Consider the following 24,702-nt stretch of genomic DNA (forward strand, 5'->3'; position numbering starts at 1 on the left):
TGGAAATGGGATCCCAGCATGAACAAGCGCAGCAGTTTTGGAGGTGACTGCACCGAACAGCAGACTCAAAGCTCATGGGGTTTTTTGGATGGCAGACTTTCAGCAGGCACAGAGGGCTTCTATGCAACCTGGGCGCAAGCCACTGCGGATAAGAGGACCCTTAGGATCCTCCCCATCTGAAGGATATCACAAACACACATCCCACTCTCTGCCTGAGTTCCACCTCCTAGACAATGACTCACTCTGACCTGGATGGCCCAGGCTAGTCCAATCTCACCAGATCTTGGAAGCTCAGCAGGGTCAGCCCTAGTTAGTACTTGGAAGGGAGGCCACCAAAGAAGAATACGCAGAGGCAGGCGATGGTAAGCCACACCTCTGACTGCCTCTTGCCTTGAAAACCCCACGGGGTCACCGTTAATGCTTCCTCTAAGTTGTGGAGTCTCGTGAGCAAAAATCCTACTTTATGAGCTACTGGCATTAAAATTGTGAGCGAGCGATTTGGCTACTGCGTAAATTAGTTTGCTCTGGGGCCCTCTTTCCTGAGCTAAGACAAAAAATTGTGAGGCTAAAAAACTGAGCTAGCTCACTCCAATTCAGCTTAGAGGGAACACTGGTCATGGTGAGTTGGCGTCCACCACCACACGATGATTAGCTCTCTACAGGGAGTAAAAAAAGCCCCAAGTTTGCTTTAAGAGTCTCCTTTCTGCACAGTTTGGCTACTGGCTTTGCTTTCTTGTCCCAAATGACTCCACTTTCTCCTCCTCTCGCCCTGCCTTTTTGGCAGTCTCTCCCAGCAGCATTTCAGAGATACCCTGGGGCTGATGAAGAGACGGCAGTCACACAGACTGACTTTTGGAGGTGAAAGGGGCCATGAGAACCAGGTTTTCAACAGTGGCCCTTTCCATCCCTGCGAGACACAAAGACCTGTCCAGAAAAATATCCCTGGAAAAAGAAGCAGCCGTTTTGCTCAAAACAGCCTCAGACCTCACCATGTCAGGGAAAAGGAATTTTAACACACAGTCCTTGGAAGGGAGCTATCCGGCTCACTTCCAGGTTCCTTGGGAAAAGGTGCTGGTCCCACCCAAAAGAGACACATTTGCTCTCTTACAGCTCATAATCACCTCCCCTTTGAAACTGGAGCCTTGTTATTAAAAAGTATCACTTTAAAATCAAATTTGGATTTAAGCTAAGTTTTGTTTTTCTTGATTAAACCGGTTTGTTCCTAGTGCTGCAAACTTGGTGCGCAGTCTCATCCTGCTTTATTTCCCCCCCTTAAAACGGGGCTGGGGAGAGAAGAGCTGCCCCCCAAGAAGAGGCGGCTCAGCCTGAACGGGAAGCCGTTGCTTCTGAATGTGTTGGCATTGAAATCCTGGACATGAAACCAGCTAACCGTTCCTACTGAATGGTGTCAGTTCATCACCCAGAAACCAGGCAGCAGCCCCGGAGACGGGGTAGGGCTCAGGCGTCTCTTTCGCCTTGGACCTGGCTTCTGTTACAAGCGTCGAGAACAGACAGGAAAAGAAGAATGAAGCAAAGGAGGAACCCAAGGTCTTTTGTGGCTTAGACTTGGGAGTCGGCTCCCAGACTGTGGAACTCGTCCGGCGTCTTATTGTCAGCCTGTCCGGCACTCCCCTGGCGGAACGCGGAGGCGATCTCATCAAAGGTTCGGCCCTTCGTCTCGGGCACCTTGAAGTAGGTGAAGACGAAGAAGAGGATGAGCAGCACCATGAAGATGATGAAGACGTAAGCTTTGCAAAGCTCCTGGAAGGGGAAGGGCAGAGTCAGAAGAGAGTCCTTTTCACAGCATGAGCCAGATCCTGGGTCTGCTGAGGTTACTATTGTCTACTTTGACAGGCAGCAGCTCTCCAGGGTTTCAGGCAGTGGTCTTTCATATCTCCTGCTACCTGATCCTTTTAACGGGATGCTAGGGATTGGATCTGGGATCTTCTGCATTCCAAGTAGATGTTCTACTGGGCGTTGATACACCTGGAAATGGAAATTTCTAACTTCAACTGATCTAACTGTGGATCCCATAGTCCGCCTCACTGTCTCAGGTACATCTGTGCATCAACAGGCTTCTGGGGTAACCTCCCTGCCCTGTGTTTTGCACAAAAGCCTTCTTTACTTGCCTTTAGTGCCAGTGACTCCACCCTAAGATTGCCAACTTCCAGGTGGGAACCTGCAGATCTCCCAGAATTACAACTGATCTCTGAACTACAGAGATGAGTTTTTCTAGAGGAAATGGTAGCTTCAGAGAGTGGACTTTATGGTATACCATAGTGGGTAGGAGAAATGGGAACTTCTAGAGTGGCATTACTCCCCTGCTAAACTCCTCCCCCCCTCCCCAAGATCCATCCCCAAATCCCCAGGAATGTCCTAATTTCGGCAACCCTAATCCTTCCTTTTAATTATTTCATCTGTTCCCCATTGCCCTATCACTCCCCAATCCCCACTCACTTCTTGGCTCCATCATTCTCCTTGCCCACCACCTCCCCATTCACCACCACTGCAGCCATAGTGCCCCTCTGCTAAACAAAAAGAGCAGTAAAGACAGGGCTGCTCAGCAGAGGCAGCCGTTTTGAGGCTTCATAATCTAGCTATCCGTCTCCTAGCAAATGGGAGGTCAGCCCAGCTCAAATCACGCCTGATGGCCCTTGCAGAGTTACCTCGACATATTGAAAGCCCATCCCCACAATGAAGTTCGATGTCCAGTTTGCCAGGCCGGCAACAGCGAAGGCAGACGGGCGCGGGCCTTGGCTGAACAATTCTGCCACGATGAACCACGGAATGGGGCCTGGGCCGATCTCGAAAAACGCCACAAAGCCGAAGACGGCGATAATACTGATGTAGGACATCCAGTCCAATTGTTCCTAGCGCCAGGAGAAGAAAAAGAAGAAAAGTTAAGACTAGAACTGACATACACAGTTCATGTCTTTCCTCCGCTGTATCAGTTTCCCATCACTCCCTCCCTCCAAGGAGATCAAGGCAATGTTACCCGGCTTGAAAACATTTTATTTTCAAAACTAAGCCAAAAGATCGCAATCAACCCACAGTTGCACTCTGATTTTGAAGCCTGATCCAGAATTTGAACCCAAGTCACATGGACAAATGAAGCTGACTTATACTGAATCGGACTATTGGTCTGTCAAGATCAGTACTGTCTATTCTGGCTGGCAGCTGCTCCCCAAGGCCTCAGGTAGAGATTGATCACATCATTTTCTAGCTATTCCTTTTAAGTGGAAGTGCTGGGGATTGAACCTTCTGTATGCAAAGTGCATACCAATCCATGGCCCCTCTCAGTGTCACTGAGCATCAGAGGAATCAAGTCCTGAAAAGGGATTCCGGTAGCCAGGGCTTTTGTTGTTGCAGGAACTCCTTTGCATATTAGGCCACACACCTCCAGATGTAGCCAATCCTCCAAGAGCTTACAGGACTCTTAGTGCAGGGCCTACTGTAAGCTCCAAGAGGATTGGCTACATCAGGAGGTGCAGCCTAATATGCAAAGGAGTTCCTGCTACAAAAAAAGCCCTGCCAGTAGCCTTACTGCACACTATCATGGCATCTTTTTACAGGAGATAGCTCACTGCTATATTTGAGCACCACCAATGCAGATGGCCAGAAGGTGGTATTGCCGCTACCAGGCTGGCAGGGGTCACGCGGCTTCAGGAACCAATCAGACTCCAGTCAGACTTGTATTAAAACGATGCTGGCCTAGCGCCCTTGTTCAGGCACAACCCGAGTCACTCTCAAGGCTGACAGCTCAGATGCCGACTGGTTTGTCTGCCTTGGCAACTCAGGCTTTCTTTGCCTCCACCTCGAACGGTGGAACTGAAGCCATTTTTTCTTCTCATAATATTTGCCACATGAGTGTTAAAATGCTCGCTTGCCAGATTTTCAAATAACTGCATTCCACCTCCAAACTCTACTGTGGGTGGGAGTGCAGCAGAACTTCTGCGGCTTGGAGAGCGGACGCAAGGTGAAGGTTCGGCGCAGTGACCTCGCCCCAGTTCCTCTGACTTCCCATGAACCCTGGTAGTCCACTGGCTTCTAGTGCCTTAGACCCGAGGTCGCACTCACTCTTTACTAATGCTACACATGACAACCTAACAAAAAATGCAAGCTAATAACCAATTTACTAAGAAGTATATAGAAATCAGTCCAAATGTCCAAAACATGTATATTGAAGTCCCAAAGTAGTGTGGTGACAAGCCAATCGATTAAGTACTTGTTTCTTTCCAGTCTTCATCAGACCTGGGACCAATGTTGATTCAATTATATGGATTTTTTAAACAATTTTCAAAAAAGAGGGACGCAGAGCGTCTCCAGCATCAATTTCACCTCGGCTACAGCTCAGTATGTGGCTTCTTGTGCCTCTTTTTTTGAAAATTGTGTAAAAAAATCTATATAATTGAATCAATATTGGTCCCAGGTCTGATGAAGACTGGAAAGAAACAAGTACTTAATCGATTGGCTTGTCACCACACTACTTTGGGACTTCAATATACATGTTTTGGACATTTGGACTGATTTCTATATACTTCTTAGTAAATTGGTGACTAGCTTGCACTTTTTGTTGTGTTATCCATTATAGTGACCTCTCTCAGATTGTACTCTATACACATGACAACATGGCAACCAAAGAGAGGACCCCCAAGCAAAGCTATTGGCCAGGTACGCTCCATGGCTGATCCACTCCTGCTCACCAGTTACAGACCTAGGTGCCCATCTCTCTACCTGGATGAGTCATTCAAGGAGTTGTTTCTGGATCCACAGGTCCACCTTCACCACTTACCAGGAGGGCCAAAGCAATCGTCATGAGGATCGCGCAGCCTGCCATCCCAGCCAGGCCAATGAGATGCAGCGTCCTTCGTCCAGCCCGTTCCACTACAAACAGCTGTTGGACAGAAACAAGAGAGGGAGGGACAGGGATGAAACGAGAGGCTGTTCAGCAGAGAGAGAGAAACAGCGGGTGCGTTCACGCTACACTAAATAATGTGTCTGGCAACTGAATTTCTACTGTGTAAGAACAGCAAAAATCCAGTTGCAAAACGCATTATTTAGTGTAGTGTGAACACACCCAGTGAACGGCCAAACTTGGTTCTTCCCAATGGTGCTTCAAAGAAACTTAGGGTGGTGTGAGTAATTATTTCAGTCAAATAACTAATGGCATCAAGGAGCTTAATCTGGCTGATTTCTCTCTCTCTGCATAAAAACTTTGGCCGTAACCCTTTAGCCTTCATATCTCCAGCTAAAATAAAGTTGGCACTTTCAAACCCCTCCATTCATTCCTTTGCCTCTTCCCCTCCTTCTGTTCTTTCTTCACTTCTCTGTTAAGAACTAGATCATAAGATTCTTGGGCAGGAACCTTGTTTTTATTTTCATCAGTAAGGTACCCTTGTGGCAATATCTGTCATCACCATCTCAGTTTAAAGACATGTTTCACTACGTAAAGTAGCCCAGGGCATATGATGATTTCCCTCCCCTCCCCCAACACCCCTCCAGGCAGCCAGCTTAGCAGACACTCACGGAAACAACTGTGAAGGCTGTGTTTACAACCCCAGCACCTATGGTAGCGTAGACGGGCTGCTTCACCCCGGCTTTTGAAAAGATTTTTGTGGAATAGTAGAAGACCTGAAAAAGAGAAATGTGCAAACTATTGAAAGGGCGTACGAAAAAGCGCTGGCATCAGAAAGAAAGAACCAAGGCTCAAGAGTCTTCACACCCACCAAACTGGCTCGGACCTATGATCTTTCCCCGCTCTCCTGAGCCTAATGGTGATCAAACCCAGATACCTTTCAAGGCCCTAGTCCAGAGTTTATGGACCGTAATACCATTTCAGACAAATCTGTCAAAGCCCTCCCTCCGCAGAAACCTGCAAGACAGGATTCTGCAAAAGGGATGAAACTCTCAGCCACAATCTCAAGAATGCCCAACATTGTTTAGAAGAAAGCCAGGACATTCCATGCCAGATCCACAAACGCTGGTTGCATCACAGTCATTGATTTTGCTGCCAGTTTTTGCAAAGACACTCTACATGTTGAAACTTCGAAAAGTTTGTTCAAAGGCACACTTTCCATAAAATATTGCTTGCCTTTGAATGAGATATACTCTACCCTGCAATAGTTATCAAAGCCTCACTTGGACGCTCTAGATTTCTCCCCCAGAAATGTTAGAACATGGCATGCTGAAATTAACAGAAATGTAGCAATAAATCGATGGCCAGACATTTATATGAAATTTCTAAATGTTCAGGAATTTCCACACTCACAATGCCTTGTATGCAAGGAGATGCAGCAGTGAGTTTGGTATGGGGACTCCCAGATGAGCACTTCACCCAGCACATTTCATTACCAACAACGCGATGTTCTGAGCGGCCCAATTTTCTGTTCTGAGCGGCCGCCTGCTTTTTGCCCCTTCTGATCAATGAGTGTGCAAGGGACTCAAATGTTCAAAGCACACCAATTTAATAGGTTAAAATGGGTTTAGCAATTTCCAGATCACCTTGATAATCCAATCCGCTATACTTTTAAATTATTAATACATGTCAACATTAAGCATGTTTTACCATTAGGCCTGCCATATGCTCGTTGACTCCTGGGTGCTAAAGTTGCAAAGAAATCTGAGTATGTAAAACTTGAGGCTGGCCTGCGACTCATTTGAATGGCAAACTGCTTTTGGGTTTGGTTCCCGCTTTCGTAGCGTAGAAATTAGAATCTTAGGTTTGCATTTGCACCCTGCCGTGAAGGTCACTGGAAGACCTTGGGCCAATCACTTCGTCTCTCAGCTTAGCCCACCTGGGATGGTAAAACACAAGGTGGGGACCCTTGAAGAAGAAGGGCCTGAATAAAGATCAACCGAGTCCCCTCTCTGCTGCATAAAGTGTGGTAAAGGTAAATAAACTCGCCCTGACCTGGATAGCCCTGGCAAGCCCAATCTTGTCAGATCTTGGAAGCTAAGCAGGGCCAAATACTTGGATGCAGGACCTTTTTGGCAGAGAAAACCCAGCAGGAAGCCATTTGCATATTAGGCCACACCCCATGACACCTCCATTTTGTAGAAAAGGCCCAGCAGGAGTTCATTTGCATATTGGGCCACACACCCCTGACACCAAGACAGCCAGAACTGCATTCCTGCTCAAAAAAGGCCCTGCTTCGATGGGAGACCTCCTTGGAATACCAGGAGCAGGAGGCAGAGGCAGGCAGTACAGGCAGCCCTGTTTCTGAAAAACGTCCTAGCCAGAAATCACCATGACTTCCAGACATGCAAGTGTACACACACACAAAAAGACACAAGATACTAAAAAAAAAAAAAAGAGGGGAAAAGATAGATGAACTCATTTCCTTGGCCGTACTTACAGCATTGATTCCTGAGAGCTGCTGGGACAGCTGTAGGACAATGGCGATAAGGATGGGCTGCCGGTACATGGGGGAGCGGAAGAGCTCCAGGATGGTCACTTTCTTCTCCCGCATCATTTGGCGGCTTTCCTCCTTCATTTCCTGGAGGTCGCTGCTGACGTCAGTCGTCCCTCGGAGCTTCTTCAGAACTGGAGGGCACAGCAGGAGAGGGGAGTCAGGATCTCAGTCTCACACACAGGGCCACAAGGAGTCTGAGCTCAGAGGAAGACAAGGCCCTTGCTGTGTTCAGTCTCAAAGATGCCATTTCCTCTCCTGGGATGCCCTGAAAAACCTGCTTATCAGAGTATTTCAATTTTAGTGGGGAAAAGCCAAACGTGGGCGGTGATGATTGGCTAGTACCTGCGACATCATCTCTCGCCCAATAAAATGTTCACCATGTTAAAAACAAGGATGAATTCATAAATAGATAAATAGAAAGGTAAGTCTTTCCTGTGACGTAGCTCACAAATAATTGGCAGAGATTTTTTTTAATGAATTCACCAAGCAATTAAACCTGCATATGAATAAAAGCAGTTGTTCTGAACAGGGAGCAGAGTGCTTATTTTTAGAGGATGTGTACAAACATCACTGCCAGCCCCATCTTAGAAAATGCATTTCCCATTCTTGACGTGGAAAGAATACCTCTGCTAAGGCAGCCCAAGAAGGGAGGGGGGTTGGTAAAAAGACCGATTTTGTCAGAGCTTAGAAGCGAAGCAAGGTCAGTCCTCGGATGGAAGACCATCAAGGAAGGCTCTGCAGAGGAAGGCAATGGGAAACCACCTCTGCTTTTCACTTGCCTTGAAAGCCCTGGGAGGGAAGGTGACTCGGTGTAGACTGATCTTGTCAGATCTCGGAAGCTAAGCTAGGTTGATTCTTTAATGGGAGACCACCAAGGAAGGCTCTGCTGAAAAAGGCAATGGCAGACCACCTCTGCTTCTCATCTGCCTTCCTGGGATCACCATAAATCGGTTGCTACCTGACTGCACTTACGTATGTACATAAGACTACTCCAATCACCTGCAGATTTTGTAACTTACTCAGAAGTAATCATTTAAGCATTTCAGAACTTCTGCCTAACCAAATGGGGGACGCTTTTAATCAGTTCAAAGCTTTTTAATGGGTTAGGTGGATTGACGTATAATCCGTACTTCTGATATCTATGCCCATCATCAAAACTCTCCAGAGCGCTGAAGCTTCCACTTCCTCTGCTCTGCGAGCTCATGCTGCCTCCAGCTTCTAAGGTTTCATCAGAGACACTGCCTACATCTTTTCAATCTTCAAATCCACAAAAACAGGGCTGTGTCCAAACATAATTTTTCTGCCTGTAGAAAGGGGTGTGTGTGAATTTTTTTTGTTGATTCTCTCATTGTTACAAAGGAGCCCCGTGGCGCAGAGTGGTAAAGCTGCAGTACTGCAGTCCAAAAGCTCTAAGGTAGTCACAATTTCTTTTGCAATAATCTCCTGTTTAAAAATGCAGATTCCTATAGGTTGGATAAAAACATCATTCTCCACTAACAGAAAGGACTTCCATTAGCCAAACAGCCCTTTTGTGCCCTCCTCTCCTGCTGCAGCTGACTGAACTACATACAATTGTGCTCATGAGGGGGGGAAGAAGAACATTTAGGAACAGCTTATGGGGCAAGCAGGGTCTGTAATGACTGGCAAAAAAGGTAAAAGCAGTCCCCTGTGCAAGCACCAGTCATTTCCGACTCTGGGGTGATGTCGCATCACAATGTTTTCATGGCAGACTTTTTACAGGGTGGTTTGCCATTGCCTTATTTTGGTCGATTTATATTTTCCAGTCATATTTTCCTTCTCCAGTCATCTGCACTTTAACACCTTACCCCCAGCAAGCTGGGTACTCATTTTACCGACCTCGGAAGGATGGAAGGCTGAGTCAACCTTGAGCCCCGGCTATCTGAACCCAGCTACCACCAGGATCGAACTCAGGTCGTGAGCAGAGAGCTTGGCACATTGACTATACAGCAATCCAGACTCAACCCTCGCAGCCCACGGTCTACATGAACCCATGAGACTGCCTTCTAGTGAATCATATGGCCTTGGTCTAGCAAGATCAGCACTGTCTACTCGGACTGGCCAGGGCCCTTCCAAGGTCTCAGGGGAAGGTCTTTCCTTTCATCTGCTACCTGATCCTCATAATCAGCAATTCTGGGGATTGAACCTGGGACCTTCTGCACACCAACAGATGCTCTTCCACTGAGCCACAGATGACTACAAGCCCAGCTCACCGCTCTTTGCTTTGTTCTCCTCATTGCGATTGATGAGGAGGAAGCGAGGACTCTCCGGGGCAAAGGGCAGCAGGGCACATTGGATCAAAGCAGGGACGAAGATGAAGCCCAGCAAGAGCGGCCACAGCGACTCGCTCCCCATTATCAGGTCCATGCCAAAGACCTACAGAGAAAGCACAACAAGCAGGTTCACAAGGGGTGGCTGCTTCTCCAAACCCAGGATTTCTCTAAGCGGCTTGCCTGTTCTAATGTTTTGGGGACCTCTGGGCATCCATATATCCCTCAGGCCGATGGGTTGGACAGCAATCCGTCAACAGAAAGCAATGAATGTCACGGATCCCTAGAGCTTCATGGTTGTATGCTAACAATACAGGGTTCTCAAATTACCACAAAGTGGTCAAATGCTGAAGAGCTAAAGGCACCTTTCAGGCTAAGTATCACATGAATACATGAAGCTTTCTCATGCTGAGCCACAACGCTGGTTTACTGAAGTCAATATTGTCCGCTCTGACTGGCAGTGGCTCTCCTGGGCGTCAGATGCAACAAGGGAAGCATCTGCAGTGAAAATTGATAAAATCCAAAAGAGTCTTGGATGGTCTTCCCTCACAGCATTCCTAAATTATCACCATCCTAGATATATGAAAGTTACACCTATACACATGAAGCTGAATCAGACCATTGGTCCATGAAGCTGCCTTAAACTGAAGCAGACCATTGGTCCACCAGTCAGTATTGTCAACTCAGACTCGCAGCAGCTCTCCAGGGTCTCAGGCAGAGGTCTTTCACTTTGCTTGCTACCTGTTCCTTTCAACTGGAGATGCTGGGGATTGAACCTGGGACCTTCTGCATCCCAAGCGGATGCTATGCCATTAAGCCACAGCCCCTGGCACGGTCCCACTCTTTGCTCTAAAGATGAACAAGACTTTTCAGCAGTCGGTGTTCAAAGCAGTTCCAATTCTACCTCATTAACAAAGGCAGATGTGCAGGTGGAACAGATGCTCACTGTCCTAAACACAGACCTGCATCAAAGCATCTGTGATGGGTACAGCCTTCCCAATCCCCAGGAGGGGGCACCAAAGAGAACACCACTCACCTGTGCTATGAGGATCCCGATGACGACGGCAAGCTGATGAAGTGTCCCCAGAGCCCCTCGAAGGGCCGTGGGGGACACCTCGCCCACATACATGGGCACAAAGCCTGTGGTGAGACCAGAATACAGCCCAATTACGAAGCGGCCGAGGATCAACATTTCGAAGGAGCTGGCCATCTTGGAGAAACCCATGAGTGCAGCAGCAAGGAAGGCAAGGCTGTTGGACATCAACATAGAGTTCCGCCTGGGAGAGGGAAAGGGTCAGAAGTTAGCTGGGTGGTTGGTGTGTGGGGCAGCACTCAAGAACAAGAGCCATTTGTTAAAGGAGACTGACGAAGCTCAAACAGGTCATTAAACTACTGTGATGTGTCCTTTTCAGAGCAGACAATCATCAGGCATGTTTTTGAGATAATGCACAAGAAAAGCTAGAGAGCAGCTTGCTGCGAGGCTTAAAGTGGGCAGCAGTCCAGGGAGAGTAGAATTGCACTTGCATTTTGTCATGGCCTTCCACGTAGCAAAATAAAACACACTCAGCCAGGGAAGAAAAAGACAACTTTTTGGATGCTGTTCATTGGCCAGCAACATGTTTTGCTTCACAACCGAGCAGAAGCAGAACGTGGAATATCTGCAACAAATATTCATTTGTTCTGACCATGTGATTCTCCGTGTGTCACTCTTCCAGACTTCACGTTCTTGGAGCGGGGCCCAAGTTCACGCATTTTGTCAAGTGCCGTGCATGTTGGCATTACATCATTATTGATAAACAGCTCTCACTACCCATAGTGGGTATAATTACATAATACAGTAAAACTGATTATAATTTATTGATGCAGGATGGGCTGCAATATGGCGGGGCCCCGACCTAGGTGGCCCAAGCTAGCCTGCTGCAGTTGGAACTCAGAAGTTAAGCAGGGTCAGCCGTGGTTAGAACCAGGATGGGAGACCCCCAAGGAAGTCCAGGGTCACTATGCAGAGGCATCTCTGTTTGCCTCTTGCCTTGAAAACCCCATAGGGCCACCAGAAGTCGGTTGCATTTTACACACACGATAGGGAAGGGGACTGGATCAGATTGAGCAAAGAAACTGGCTGAATCTAGCTCTAAATCTGCCAGATGGTTTAGATTTCATTTTATTTTCATTTTATTTAGTTTATATCCCGCCCTTCCCACCAAAGCGGCTCAGGGCGGCTCACAACACAGAAGTTCTAACATAGGATTAAGTTTTAAAATACATCGATTTACAACATTTAAACAATAAACCAGTAAAAACAGTAAAACAGTAAAACAAAGCCATTTACCAAAGTACCATACTACAGCCTTCTATTCGAAATTTTCAAGTACCGATCAGTTGTATGCCAACCGGAAGAGGACTGTCTTATAGGCCCTGCAGAACTGCCCAAGGTCCCACAGGGCCCTCACCTCTTTCGGTAGCTGGTTACACCAGCAAGGGGCTGTGATTGAAAAGGCCCTGTCTCTGGTCGACTTAAGTCGGGCCTCCTTTGGCCCGTGGATTGCAAGCAGGTTTTGAGAACTTGATCTCAGCACTCTCTGGGGAACATGTGGGGAGAGACGGTCCCTAAGGTAGGCAGGTCCCAGGTCATATAGGGCTTTAAAGGTAATAACCAGCACCTTGTACCGAACTCGGTATATTATTGGCAGCCAGTGCAGTCCCCAGAGCCCCGGCTGGATGTGCTCCCATCCCATTATATGAATATGTTTCGTGCTGCTTCCAAAGTGGAGGGGGGGGGAGGCAGTAGGGAAACAAAAAGTCTGTCCCAAGAGTAGAAACAGCTAATTATGACACTGCTGGAACAACCTGCAAAATGGGTCTGGCATTCTGCAAGATCAGGGTGGGGAAAAAAGAGGGCCTGGAATGATGGAGGGAGAACTGTTTTACATTGTTGAAAATAAAATATTGTGTTAATTCCAGGGCTTTTTTTTTTTTGTAGCAGGGACCCTTTGCATATTAGGCTACACACCCCTGATGTAGCCCATCCTCCAAAAATTTACAGGGCTCTTCTTACAGGGCCTACTGTAAGTTCCAGATGGACTGGCTACATCAGGGGTGTGTGGCCTAATATGCAAATGAGTTCCTGCTCCTAAAAAAGCCCTGGTTAATTCCATGTTGAAACAGTGAAAAGCAGTAAGTTAAACAACCACCACAAAAAGAGGATTATACGCTCACCGTCCAAAGCGGTTGACAAACAGCCCAACCGAGAAGGCTCCAAACATCCCTCCGATGGAGAATATGGACACCGAGAGGGACCACAGAGTGGTGAGGGTGCCAGGGCTGATGTATTCCCCGTAGCGGTCATACCACGTCAGATTGTAAAAGCTTTCAATCACCTGCAAAGGGAAGGCCAAGAGACCATTAGACGGAGTCCACTGGATATGCTGCACGCACCCCTGCTTGGCTCTTTACGAATGAAATGAATTCATGCAAGATTGAGAGGTGGGCCAGATGTTAGAAGGTTTCAGCAAGTCCCTCCACTTGTCTCCTGGGTAAGCTGAGATACTGGCAAAGGGCTCTTGACCCCATTCTCCTCCCAGAGAGAGGCTTTGGCAGCTGCTGATTCCTGTTCACAAGCAAATAAAGAGCAGGTGGTTCACTGCCAGAATCTCTGTTACTGTTTCATATAAAGATAAAGGGGAGGGTAGAAGGTGGAAGATACCTTTGACAGAGCCTGATCACTAGGGACCACCTATGTCACCAGCTCTTGCTGCATTCAAAATATAGGGATCCCAGGTCTCCTCAGACACTGGCAGGGGTGTGGGGGGGAGATAGGGATGCCAACTCTAGGTTGGGAAATTCCTGGAGATTTGGGGGTGGAGGCAGGAGAAGGCCAGGGACCTCAGTGGGGTCCAGTGCCAGAGACTCCACCCCTCCAAAGCATCCATTTTCTTCAGGGGAACTGATCTCTGTAGTCTGCAGATGAGCCGTAATTCCAGGAGATCTGCAGACCCTACCAGGTGGCTGCCATCCCTATCAATCATTAGAAGCCAGTAGCTGGCAGAGCCCTGCTCTTCCCGCCCCACTAGAGACATTCCTTTCTGGTTTCATCACCATTCCCGGCCACTGACAATGAACCTCAGGCTTGCCCATCCATGGACTTTAACTAGGGTTGCCAGGTATGACTCAAGACATCTCTGGGGAGTGGGGACTTTGAGGGTGGCGCCAGGAGACTTTGGGGGTGGAGCCTGGAGCAAGGGTGTGACAAGCACGACTGAATTCCAAAGGGAGTCCTGGCCATCACAGTTAAAGGGACTGCACATTTTTTAAATGCCTTCCCTCCACTGGAAATAATTTAGGATAGGGTCACCTTCTTTTGGGGCTCATAGAATTGGACCCCCTGGTCCAATCTTTTTGAAGCAGGAGTATTTTGAGGAGAAGCACCAGATGCTATGCTGAAAACAGGGGGCCTCTATCTTGAAAAACAGCTCCCTCAGAGACCCACAGATTGATTCTCCATTATACCTTATGGGAATCAGTCTCCATAGGGTATAATGGAGTGCCCAGCAGACATTTTCCTCCCCCTCTCCCTGCTTTCTGATAACCTGAACTGTGGAGGGGGGGGATCCTCTGCCCCCGAGCTGGGGATTGGCAACCCTAACTTTAAACTACTTGGGGCTATTCCCCTCAGTCACCAGACTACACAGACGACGGACGTATTGCTCATAACATAACACCTCGCTGTGTGATGGGGAGATGCTTTCTCCACTAGGTGGTGGCGAGAGTTGAATTGGCACCAGGCCAACCGATTTCACTGTGACCTGTCAGGCAACGTGGATCGGCTGATGCGGCTCATGAAACACGCAAGGCTGACTTCCTGGAGATTGAGTTACATGCTGAGTCACGATGGTCAAGAAAGAGTGAAGGGGGGGGGGGTGGAACATGAGGGAAGAGACAGCCGGCACTTCCTTCCTAGGCCGCTGCGTCCAAATTCCTAATTTGTTTTCCTTCTCTGAAAGAGAGAAATTACCGCCAGCCTCTCCAGTTTGCCAGCCTTATTTAGTCATCGCTTTGAAGGGGTGTTTTTGTGTGAGGAAAAATGCTAACAAAATCCGTACTGATGGACAGTGGCTCACTTTGGGTATTCGAGAAGGAAACAGGTGCATTTACTCCTGCTTTGCTGAAGGAGACTGCAAGTTGTGCTGTCTATTTAGACCAGCAAAGAGACTGAGATCTTATACGGTTCCCAGGTCTCTATTAGAAAATACTTGGAGACTTTGGGGATGGATCCAGGAGAGGGCAGGGTTTGAGGAGGGGAGGGGCCTCAGCATGGTACAACGCCATGGAGTCCACCCTTCAAAGCAGCCATTTTCTCCAGGGGAAATGATCTCTGCCAGCTGGAGATCAGCTGTAAAAGCAGATCTCCAGGCCCCACCTGGAGGCTGGCATCCCTAGAGTGTGGCATAGTGGTTAAATGTGTTGGACAAGTATCTGGGAGACCTGGGTTAGAATTCCCAGTCGTGCCATGGCAGCTTGCTGGGTGACCTCAGGCCAATCATATTCCTTTATTCCAACCTACCTCACAGAGTTGTTGTCTGGATAAAACGGAGGAGAGGAAAACGGTATAAGCCGCTTTGAGTCCCCATTGGGGAGAAAGGCGGGGTACAAAGGAAGTAATTTTTTTTTTAGAAATATGTTTCAAAAGCAATCCTGATGGTTGTTCAAATAAAAAAACAATTGACAGTTTAGGTGCAACCCAATTTACTACAACATCATCATGGTCCACTGAAATCTGGAGCACAGCAGCAGGAAAATGACCTGCTGGTGTACCCACAGACACTCACACAACTTTGACTAGATGATCTGTGCTTATTCTCTATTGGAAGGGGGAAAGCCTCCTCCCAGAGCTGACCAAGACGGTCATCCAGTTAACTGTTAAACATCCAACCAGAAGAACCACACACAAACCCAGGTCTAACCTATCACTACCAACTTTGCAGGTGTGTTCGGAGAATGAAAGGTGTGGGGCTGGATTTACACATGCCTTCAACTCTACGGAAGAGTAATCAATAAAGATTTTTTTCTTTTTGTTGCATTTGTGGGTTTTAATCATCACCGCTTTGCTGGTTGGCTTTCTGCTATGGCATAAAGAAACCGGTGGGGTTGGTAGAGTTAATGATGAAGGGATTTTGGTTTAGAAACCAGAGAAAGTATCCTAATTCTGGGTGAAGACAGACAATCCATTCCGTAATTTCCCCCAGTGTACATATCAAAAATTGAAGGGAAGATTGGTCTCCTAGTGGTAAATGGGACTGTAGGCAAGAGCTCTTAAGAAGGCCAAATCCAAAACACAAATGTTTTCTGACTCATAAAGCTATTTAAGACATTGTGGTGAAAGAAAGTAGATTATTGCATCCTCTTAATTGGCAGAGTAGAATTTTTTTTTTTGCTCAATTTGATCTGATTGTTTAAATGAGACACTTGGGTGGGGGAGGGTGTCTTTAAGGGCATTCCCTAGCACTGCAGGTGTTTATCCTAATGTGCTGGATATCTGTTCAAACCCCATCTTCCTGATCTCTGTGACTTCTGGCCACGTATGAAGTGCAAGTAGGATTAGACTGGTCATCGAATGGAGAGTGCAGAAATAAAATTACAGAGTCTTTTGGTCTAGGATTCTGCTATTTTGAAATAAAATCAGGGAAGGTGCAATTATTTTGGGAGGGTGCAATTATTTTGGCATGGTTAGGTGACTTGCCCTCCAGGACAAGGCCTCAAAGGAACTCTGGGCGTCCTTAAATTCTGCTCCAGAAGCCAGCAATGGGGACTCAGGTTTTAATCCAAATCGGGTTGGCATTTATGCAACAGTTTTCCCAGAGATCTTTCAAACAAAACGTTCACCACAGAGCAAAATTTTAATTCGCCTGGGAACCTGCTGAACAAATCCCATCGGAGCTAACAGTAAGCTGGGTAACCGGATGTACTATTTCAACCAGGAGGGGGGCATGTTTCCATCCTGAACAACAGGTTTTATTAAGGTTGCTCAAGACCAATCTTGGGTAAAAGATTTTCTAGCAGAATTTTGCTAGCCTAGTTATCAGCACAATTTTATAAAAACGCTCGCATTTCTTCATATAGGAAGGGAATCTGACTTGGTGGACCACAGCCTCCACTTGGCATGCAGAACGTCTCAGATTCAATCCCTGATATCTCCAGTTAAAAAGAACGGGCAGTAGGTGATGGGGGAAAACCTCTGCCTGAGGCCCTGGGGAGCTGCTGCCAGCCTGAGTAGACAATACAGTCCTCGAAGGACCAAGGGTCTAATGCAGTGTAAGGTAGCTTCATGTCTCATTTTTTTCCAGCAGAAAATTTGATGACGCATGCATAAGTCTCTTAGCTGGCTTCCCTTCTAGGGACCAACCAGATCCAGACCGTCTTAGCTTTACGAAGGCTGATGGATCTCTTGTCTTTGGATCATACCCTGATTTTAGACCCTGGTTAGGCAGCGTGCAATTAGCATAGGCAGGCAGGGACAATCACTTATGCTTCCCTGCCTCCTCCATTGTCTGATGTGACTCCCCCCCCCCCACTAGGTCAGTAGGTAAAGGTTGTTTGACAGACATCTACTAGGCCAGGGGTGTCGAACTCGTTTGTTATGAGGGACGGATCTGACATAAATGAGTTTCTGCAGTACAGGTCAAGGAGTCAAGAGCATAAAATCAGAATTTGCGAGAAGAGGAGAAAAACAGAAGCACAACGTGTGTTTGGTTGTGAAGGAAACAATGCAAAGCAGGCAGACACTGGCAGGACTTCCACCTTCAGCAGGTTCAGACGAGAGGGGATCCCCCTCCTTAGCCAAGCCAGGCCGACATCTTTACCTGCAGTTCCTAAAGGAGGCACATAGCCATAAATAAACGATTGCTCTAATTCGAACAGACACAGGACTCAAAACTCCAGATGTGTCCTGAGGGAAGGGACATCTACCTCATTCAGTTCACACAACCATTCACTGCCCAGTGGCCTGCGAAAGGGCTGTCATTGTGGAATCTTAAAAGACGTGCCTTCCCAGAGCAATCTGCTGACGACAATGACTCTGAGGTCAGCATTTGGGCGGCTTGGTGCTTTTCTTTGGGTGGGTGTTGGTGCACAAATGTGGAAGCCTCTGACAAGCTGGCCTTGCTTACCTCCTGAGGGGCGTTGATGACTCCAGTGTTGTAACCGAACTGCAAGGATCCTAGGACTGCTCCTCCCACAGCCAGCATCAGCCGAGCCGTCATCTGCTGCAAGCAGGGGACAGAGAAGACAAGGCCAGAGTTCAATTGACTGTGAAAACTATGCAGTTCAGACGCCGGGATAAACCGCACAGATGCACAAGATGGCAAGCAGTAACTTAGTAAACCCATCGTTGCCCGATGGATTCTCTCTGGGTGAATTCGGACAAACCAGGCCAATATCTTACTAATACTGATTGTTAGCCGCCCTGAGTCCTCTTGCGGAGAGGGCGGGATAAAAATTAAAGGTAATAAATAAATACCATATGCCTTAGGCCAATACCATACCGTATGCCTTACTATAGCCCATTTCGCAGCACCTGAAACAGGTATCCCCAGCCAGGGGATAACATAGAATTTGATATGCAGAATTGAAAGCCAGCATTGCCTAGCGGTTAGAATATCAAGCTAGGATTTGGGAGACCCAGGTTCAAATCCTTGTTCTGCCATGGAAACTTTCTGGGTGAGCTTGGGCCTGTTACACATTCTCAGTCCAACCTACCTCACAGAGTTGTTGTAAAGATAAAACGGAGGAGAGGAAAAGAACGTAAGCCCCCCTCCCCTTTGGGTGTCTATTGGGGAGAAATGCAACGTATGAATAAAGTCAAATATAATAAATAATTTTTGCTACATGAAATCCTGAGGAACAGCAGGTGTTAGTAGAATCGTTCTTATCGCTTGGCTGAGCAGTGCAGACAACCACATTATCAAGCGGTTACGTGCTCCCCATGGTAGGTTACACTTTGGCAAAGAGTCACAGAATGCATTCAAGTGCTCAAGCAATATGTACGCTTAGCGCAGGTACCCATTTCTGGACATGTTCAGCACCCCTTCTTCCAACATGCTGGCCCTCTCTACCAATCCACCTGAATGGAAGGTGATAGTTAAAAGGTTGTAATAAATAAAATGGTGCATGGGGGAAATATGTACATGCATGTAAACACACACTCATACACGCTCCCTGCCTGTTCAGTGGCAACTCAGATCTGCCATTGAGCGGATAATTTGATCCACAAGATTTGCTGTGCTGGTCTTGCTTTCATCTGTTCTTAAAACCAGGGCTTTTTTTGAGCAGGAACACACAGGAATGCAGTTCTGGCTGGTTTGGTGTCAGGGTGTGTGTGGCTAATATGCAAATGAGTTCCTCCTGGGCATTTTTCTACCCAAAAAAGCCCTGTGTGAAACAATGGTGACATCAGGGGTGTGGCCTAATATGCAAATGAGTTCCTGCTGGGGCTTTTTTGCTTAAGAGATCTTGTAGGGTTGTCAACTCCAGGTTTAGAAATTCCTAGATATTTGGGGGGGGGGGGGAATAGAACCTGAGGTGGGTTTGGGGATTGGAGTGACAGCGGCGAGGTACAGTGCCGTAGAGTCAAAACAGCTGTTTTATCCAGGGAAACTGATCTCAATTGGCTGAGATCATTTGTAATTCCAGAAGATCTCCAGGCCCCACGTGGAGATTGGCATCCTTGTGTTTGCTTTAGTCCCTCCTCCCACATTAAATAAAGTCTGTGAGAGCCGAACTATAAGATACGTGTGACACTGGACTCGAGTTGCAGTCACATGCGCAAGAGCCCACGCATCACTCCCAAGCTGCACTGGAATGCTTTGGAACATAAGTTCCCCAGTCATATGTGCGACTGCAAGTCGGGCCAAGAGGTGCCCAATTCAGCTTGTGTCACACATCTTCCGTACTTCGGCCCTCAGTCACCACAAAAGTCTGGCAGAGGATACGATTTTCACTACGCTTTTAAAAATAGGATAGATAACCTGACATACACAGTTGTTGTCTGAGACTAAAATCCAGGGAGGAATAAAACCAACCAAATCGATTGTTCTGTTCAGGTATTCATCTAGGTATCCGTATACCAGAGTAGTGTGCTGCTGTACTCATCTCCAGCCTCGGCATGTTTAAAGTACGCATGGCACTTATGGGATTATACGTTCATCGCCGGGGCATTCATTGAGTGCTTGAATAGAAATATAATCCGTCAGGTTTATGAAAAGAAACCCATGAGGTCTATCTCACGCAGTCTGTCGTAACAGAAGAACAAAGAAACAGAAATGTTCTATGTGAAAGGATGTTTTATGCTTTTCAGCCAAGGTCAGCTGCCAGGCAATGGGGGAAAAGGACCAGGCCAAAATACCTGCTTGCAAGGACACCCTGTTAATGGGCAGCCATGACAACATCTTGAATGACAAGAGTTAGGAGATCAACACTGGCCAAGCCAGCTCACACAGGCCTCCATTCAGACATCACGAGCAGGTTTCAGTTCTCTCGCCTCTAGATGTCTTTACTTTTAGAACCAAACATGTAAGGGTATAGTATAGGGTTGCCAACCTCCAAGTGGAGCTGGGAGATCATTTCCCCTAGAGAAAATGGCTGCTTTGGACGATGGACTCTGCGGTATTGTACCCCGTTGAGGTCCCTCCCCTCCCTAAACTCTGTCCTCCCCCAAGCTCCATTCCCAAATTTCTAGGAATTTCCCAACCTAGAGTTGGCAGCTATGACTGCCAATCTCCAGGTGGCACCTGGATATCTCCCGCTATTACAATTGATCCCTAGCTAACCAAGATCAGTTACCCTGGAGAAAATAGCTGCTTTGCAGGATGGACTAGATGGCATTATATTCTGCTATGGTCCCCCCACTCCCCAGACCCTGCCTTCTCTGGGCTCTACCCCCCAAATCTCCAGGTATTTTCCCACCCAGAACTGGTATAGCATTTGTTCAAATAAAATGTTTCCTATTTTACCGTGCTTCAAATAAAACCTAAAACACACTCAAGCAATTTGACATGATGCCAGTATGGAAACCCACCCACCCCTGCCCTCTCGATCTCTGATTTGGACAGGTGTCTTCGCCCAACTTTCGCATCTGCAACAATGAGGCCCAGCAAGGTCAACAATATTTTGCAAATTAAATGTTTCATACAGAATTTTTAAACAGCGGGTCAGAATCGCCTTCAAGGGGAAAATTTGCTTGAACGTTAGAAGACACATGGCCACCAACTGAAGGAAATGACTAATCCAGGTTATATGTGGGCAGATGGGCCAGGAAAAAAATGTGGACTAGTAACTTTTGTAGACTGATTTGTGAGGCTGGAGTACAGTAGTAATCCCAGCCTCTGCTCGCAATCATCTTGAAGAATGAATGTCATTGGGGTGATGTTCTGCCTTACAAAATCAAGGAAGGCGTTGGCAGTTCCCATTAGGCCAAGTGCAAGATTCAAGACTTCAACAGGGTTTTCTGTCTCTCTACATCTTTGTCTCATGAGATGTCACCAGTAGCAGCTGCTCTTCCTCTCAGCCAAAATTCATGTCCCTAATAAACCTTGGTTGTAACTTTAGAAGATGGAGGTTAGCTAGGGACGTGACTTCCAGTAGAGAATGGGGGGAAAAAAACAGGCCACTGCATCCATAGTTAACTGAGCAAAGCCTGTGATTAAAACCCCCAGTTCTTTGGCAGAGCCCAATTTCCAACTTCCTTTCTGCATAAGCTGAAACAACAATTGGGGGCTTGTTCAGACAGGAGGTCAACACAAGACTATTTCATTTGGACACCAGCCTGATCAATTATAACAAGCAGCAGTTCCCAGTCCAACTTTGGGTGGTGGGACAAGCAAAACGAGGACTGATTATCACGGGCCAACCTAAGCCGCTTTGGGATATTCACATGGTGCCCAAAGCCCCTCGACCACGTTGACTCTCTCTTTGTTCTAGAGCAGGCCTGGGTACACATGCCTCAGTAAATTGCCAAAGATATCATTTTTTAAGGAAAATAATAAGAATCCAGTAGCACTTTAAAGATTAACATTTGTGGCAGGGTATGAGCTTCCGTGAGTCACTGCTCGCTTCTCCTTCAGTATCTGAAGAAGTGAGCAGCGATTCACAAAAGCTCATACGCTGCCACAAATTTTGCTAGTCTTTAAGGTGCTACGGGATTCTTGCTCTTTTCTGCTGCTACAGATAGACTAACATGGCAATGCATCTTGATCAAAGAATAAGAATGCAAATGAGCCGCGCAAACAAGATTTTGGAAGCTGAGAACATGATGGGTAAAGCCAACCCAACAGTCATCCTCACGTCCAGCAATTCACACACTCCTAGAATGCTAAGGTCGTAGGCTGGAGACCAGAAGGACTAGAGCAGGGGGGGGGGGGGGGAGACAGCAAAATTTTTGAGGGGGAGATTTCCCTTCTTGATCCCGGAAAAAAATGTGAAGACTTTTCTCTTTCAGAATAAATAACAAAATAATGTTGATTGTGCAATGCCTTGCAATGGCATCAGCCCACAAAAAGCACTCTTATTCCTATTTTTTCTAATGTGCTCTTTTTTCTGCCTAATAATCACGAGGTCTGCTGTTTCCATGCTGAAACAACAACTTTCCCACCTACGTTAACAACGAGGCAGGTAAGGCAACGAGGCCTGTCATGGAGGACTAGCCCTTCAAATTGAGCTTGCAAAATGATGCCATCAGTCGTGGTGACTTTAGTTTACCACACAAGAACCATTTTTTGCTTTACTACAGTTGATGGTTTTATTATCAACCTTTATTTATCTTCTGTTTACCAACCAAAGAGAAAAAGATACCGTAGCTTCAGGCAGGCCAGTAAATCATCACCTTCTTTGTGTGTTGTGAATGAAGGCCATGAGACTCAGTGTGAGCAGGAAAGGAAACTTTTTTAAAGGGTGGGGGGAGGGGATATTTTGCTTGGGTCAGGATAACTTTACCCTAAATACTGGGGACACCCTGAATGTCTCCTCACTTGACTTTAATGGGAGGAGGAGCAAATACAGGAGATATTCCCTCAAGGGTTGTGTCTAACAACCAAGGAGCAAGTGTGAATTCAACACAAAATTGAAGCAGGGAGAGATCCTCCAACCTGGGGGGATCCCCTGCCCCCAACTGGGGATGTTAGGCAACACTAAGGGGAAACAACCACAGATGGATTAAACACACACAGAATTGCGGTTGAGAAAATCTCTTAAAGGAACCCTCTAATTATTTCTAACACTCTATTCTCTTATATTCGTAGAATGAATCACGCAATATATACACAATTTACACTCAGTTTCCATACATAAGTACAAATCAACACAACTTTTCTAAAGTCCACTATTTACAGTCCCAATCTTGAAATCCGTGTGTCCTGGAACCTTTACTCTTACTTGTTAATGAAGCACTCACATATTCTCAACCAATGAAGAAATTGACCGGTAAGCACTGTCAACTGCAAACAGCTATGTTTCTTCCAAAAAATAAATGGCAACATGAATCCTAGGCTTACTTCATGTTTCTGTAAACCCTTCTTCTTGGCCACAACTTAATCCGGAAACCGTGCCTTTTACAATTCTTTCTCACTTTGGCTTATGCAAAAGCTCCAGCATGTTCTCAATAGCACATAAGGTCTCTATGTAAATTGTGGACTTTAGAAAAGTTTTGTTGATTTGTACCTATGCATGGAAACTGAGTGTAAATTGTGTACATATTGTGTGATTCATTCTATGAATATAATAGAATACAGTGTTACAAATAGAGAGTTCCTGAGATTTTTTCCAATTGCAATTCTGCGTGTGTTTAACCCAACTGGCAGGGTTGCCAATCCCCAGGTGGGGGCAGGGGATCCCCTGGTTTGAAGACCCTCCCCCTGCTTCAGGGTCGTCAGAAAGCGGGGGGAGGGGAGGGAAATGTCTGCTGGGAACTCTGTTATTCCCTATGGAGATTTATTCCCATAGAAAATCATGGAGAATTGATCCGCGGGTATCTGGGGCTCTGGGGAGGCTGTTTTTGGGGTAGAGGCACCAAATTTTCAGTATAGCATCTAGTGCCTCTCCCCAAAATACCCCCCAAGTTTCAAAAATATTGCACCAGGGGATCCAATTCTATGAGCCCCAAAAGAAGGTGCCGCTATCCTTCATTATTTCCTATGAAAGGAAGGAGTTGAAAAGGTGTGCCGTCCCTTTAAATGTGATGGCCAGAACTCCCTTTGGAGTTCAATTATGCTTGTCACAGCCTTGATCTTGGCTCCACCCCCAAAGTCCCCAGATATTTCTTGAATTGGACTTGGCAACCCTACCAACTGGGGATTGGCGACCCTACTAGAAAGATTAATTAGAGACTGTTGTTTTCGTTGCATGTAATCCTTTCCCTAATTTTGAAGTAAACTTTCTTCTTAGAAGTTAAACAAACACATGTCTGTGCTGCATTATTCTGCTGCACTTCATTTGCTTTGCTAAATATCCAACAGTTGCCAACACCAGACTGGGGCATTTCTGAAGGATGAAGCTAGGGAATGGTGGAGTTTGGAGGAAGGACCTCAGCAGGGTATAATACCAAAGAGTCCACCTGCCAAAGCGGTCCTTATCTCCAGGAGAAATGGTTAATGTAGCCCTGAGAGCCGTTGCGATTCCAGGATATCTCCAGGCCAGTGTCCTCTCTAAGCTGAGTTAGTGTGAGCTAGCTCACAGTTTTTTAGCCTCCAGCTCACACATTTTTGTCTCAGCTCAGGAAAGCTGGCCCCAGATCAAACTAATTTATGCAGTAGCACACAACTTTCATGCCACTACCTCACAAAGTAGAATTTTTTGCTCACAAGACTCCATTGCTCCAGGCCCCACCTGGAGGTTGGCTAATTGATTTGTGCTGCTTTATTGGAGGCTCCACAGAGTTCAAACATGTTTTAGTGTTCATGGATAAAATGTTACTCAACAAAACCAGGTCTGTGGACAGCCATGCCATCCGTTTTTTGGTC

At 46.7% G+C, this 24,702-nt stretch overlaps 1 protein-coding gene across 2 annotated transcripts in view; it reads right to left on the minus strand.

Moving 5' to 3' along the window:
• Positions 1-1,263: 1,263 nt before the first annotated feature.
• The window catches only part of SLC2A1 (solute carrier family 2 member 1), a 52,198-nt gene continuing 28,759 nt past the window's right edge, over positions 1,264-24,702 (minus strand). Inside the window, exons 2-10 of one of the 2 annotated variants that reach the window (XM_060259319.1) lie at positions 17,863-17,958; positions 12,917-13,077; positions 10,737-10,977; positions 9,644-9,806; positions 7,356-7,543; positions 5,527-5,631; positions 4,793-4,894; positions 2,667-2,870; positions 1,264-1,761 (exon numbers count right to left, since the gene is read on the minus strand). In XM_060259319.1, coding sequence (XP_060115302.1) covers positions 1,561-1,761; positions 2,667-2,870; positions 4,793-4,894; positions 5,527-5,631; positions 7,356-7,543; positions 9,644-9,806; positions 10,737-10,977; positions 12,917-13,077; positions 17,863-17,958 — 1,461 coding nt within the window. In that variant the 3' untranslated portion in view covers positions 1,264-1,560. The remainder of the gene's footprint in view (positions 1,762-2,666; positions 2,871-4,792; positions 4,895-5,526; positions 5,632-7,355; positions 7,544-9,643; positions 9,807-10,736; positions 10,978-12,916; positions 13,078-17,862; positions 17,959-24,702) is intronic. The other variant, XM_060259320.1, reaches the window with a different exon arrangement.

Source organism: Heteronotia binoei, chromosome 18 (assembly GCF_032191835.1).
Source record: "Heteronotia binoei isolate CCM8104 ecotype False Entrance Well chromosome 18, APGP_CSIRO_Hbin_v1, whole genome shotgun sequence".
In the NCBI taxonomy this organism is placed as follows: domain Eukaryota; kingdom Metazoa; phylum Chordata; class Lepidosauria; order Squamata; family Gekkonidae; genus Heteronotia; species Heteronotia binoei.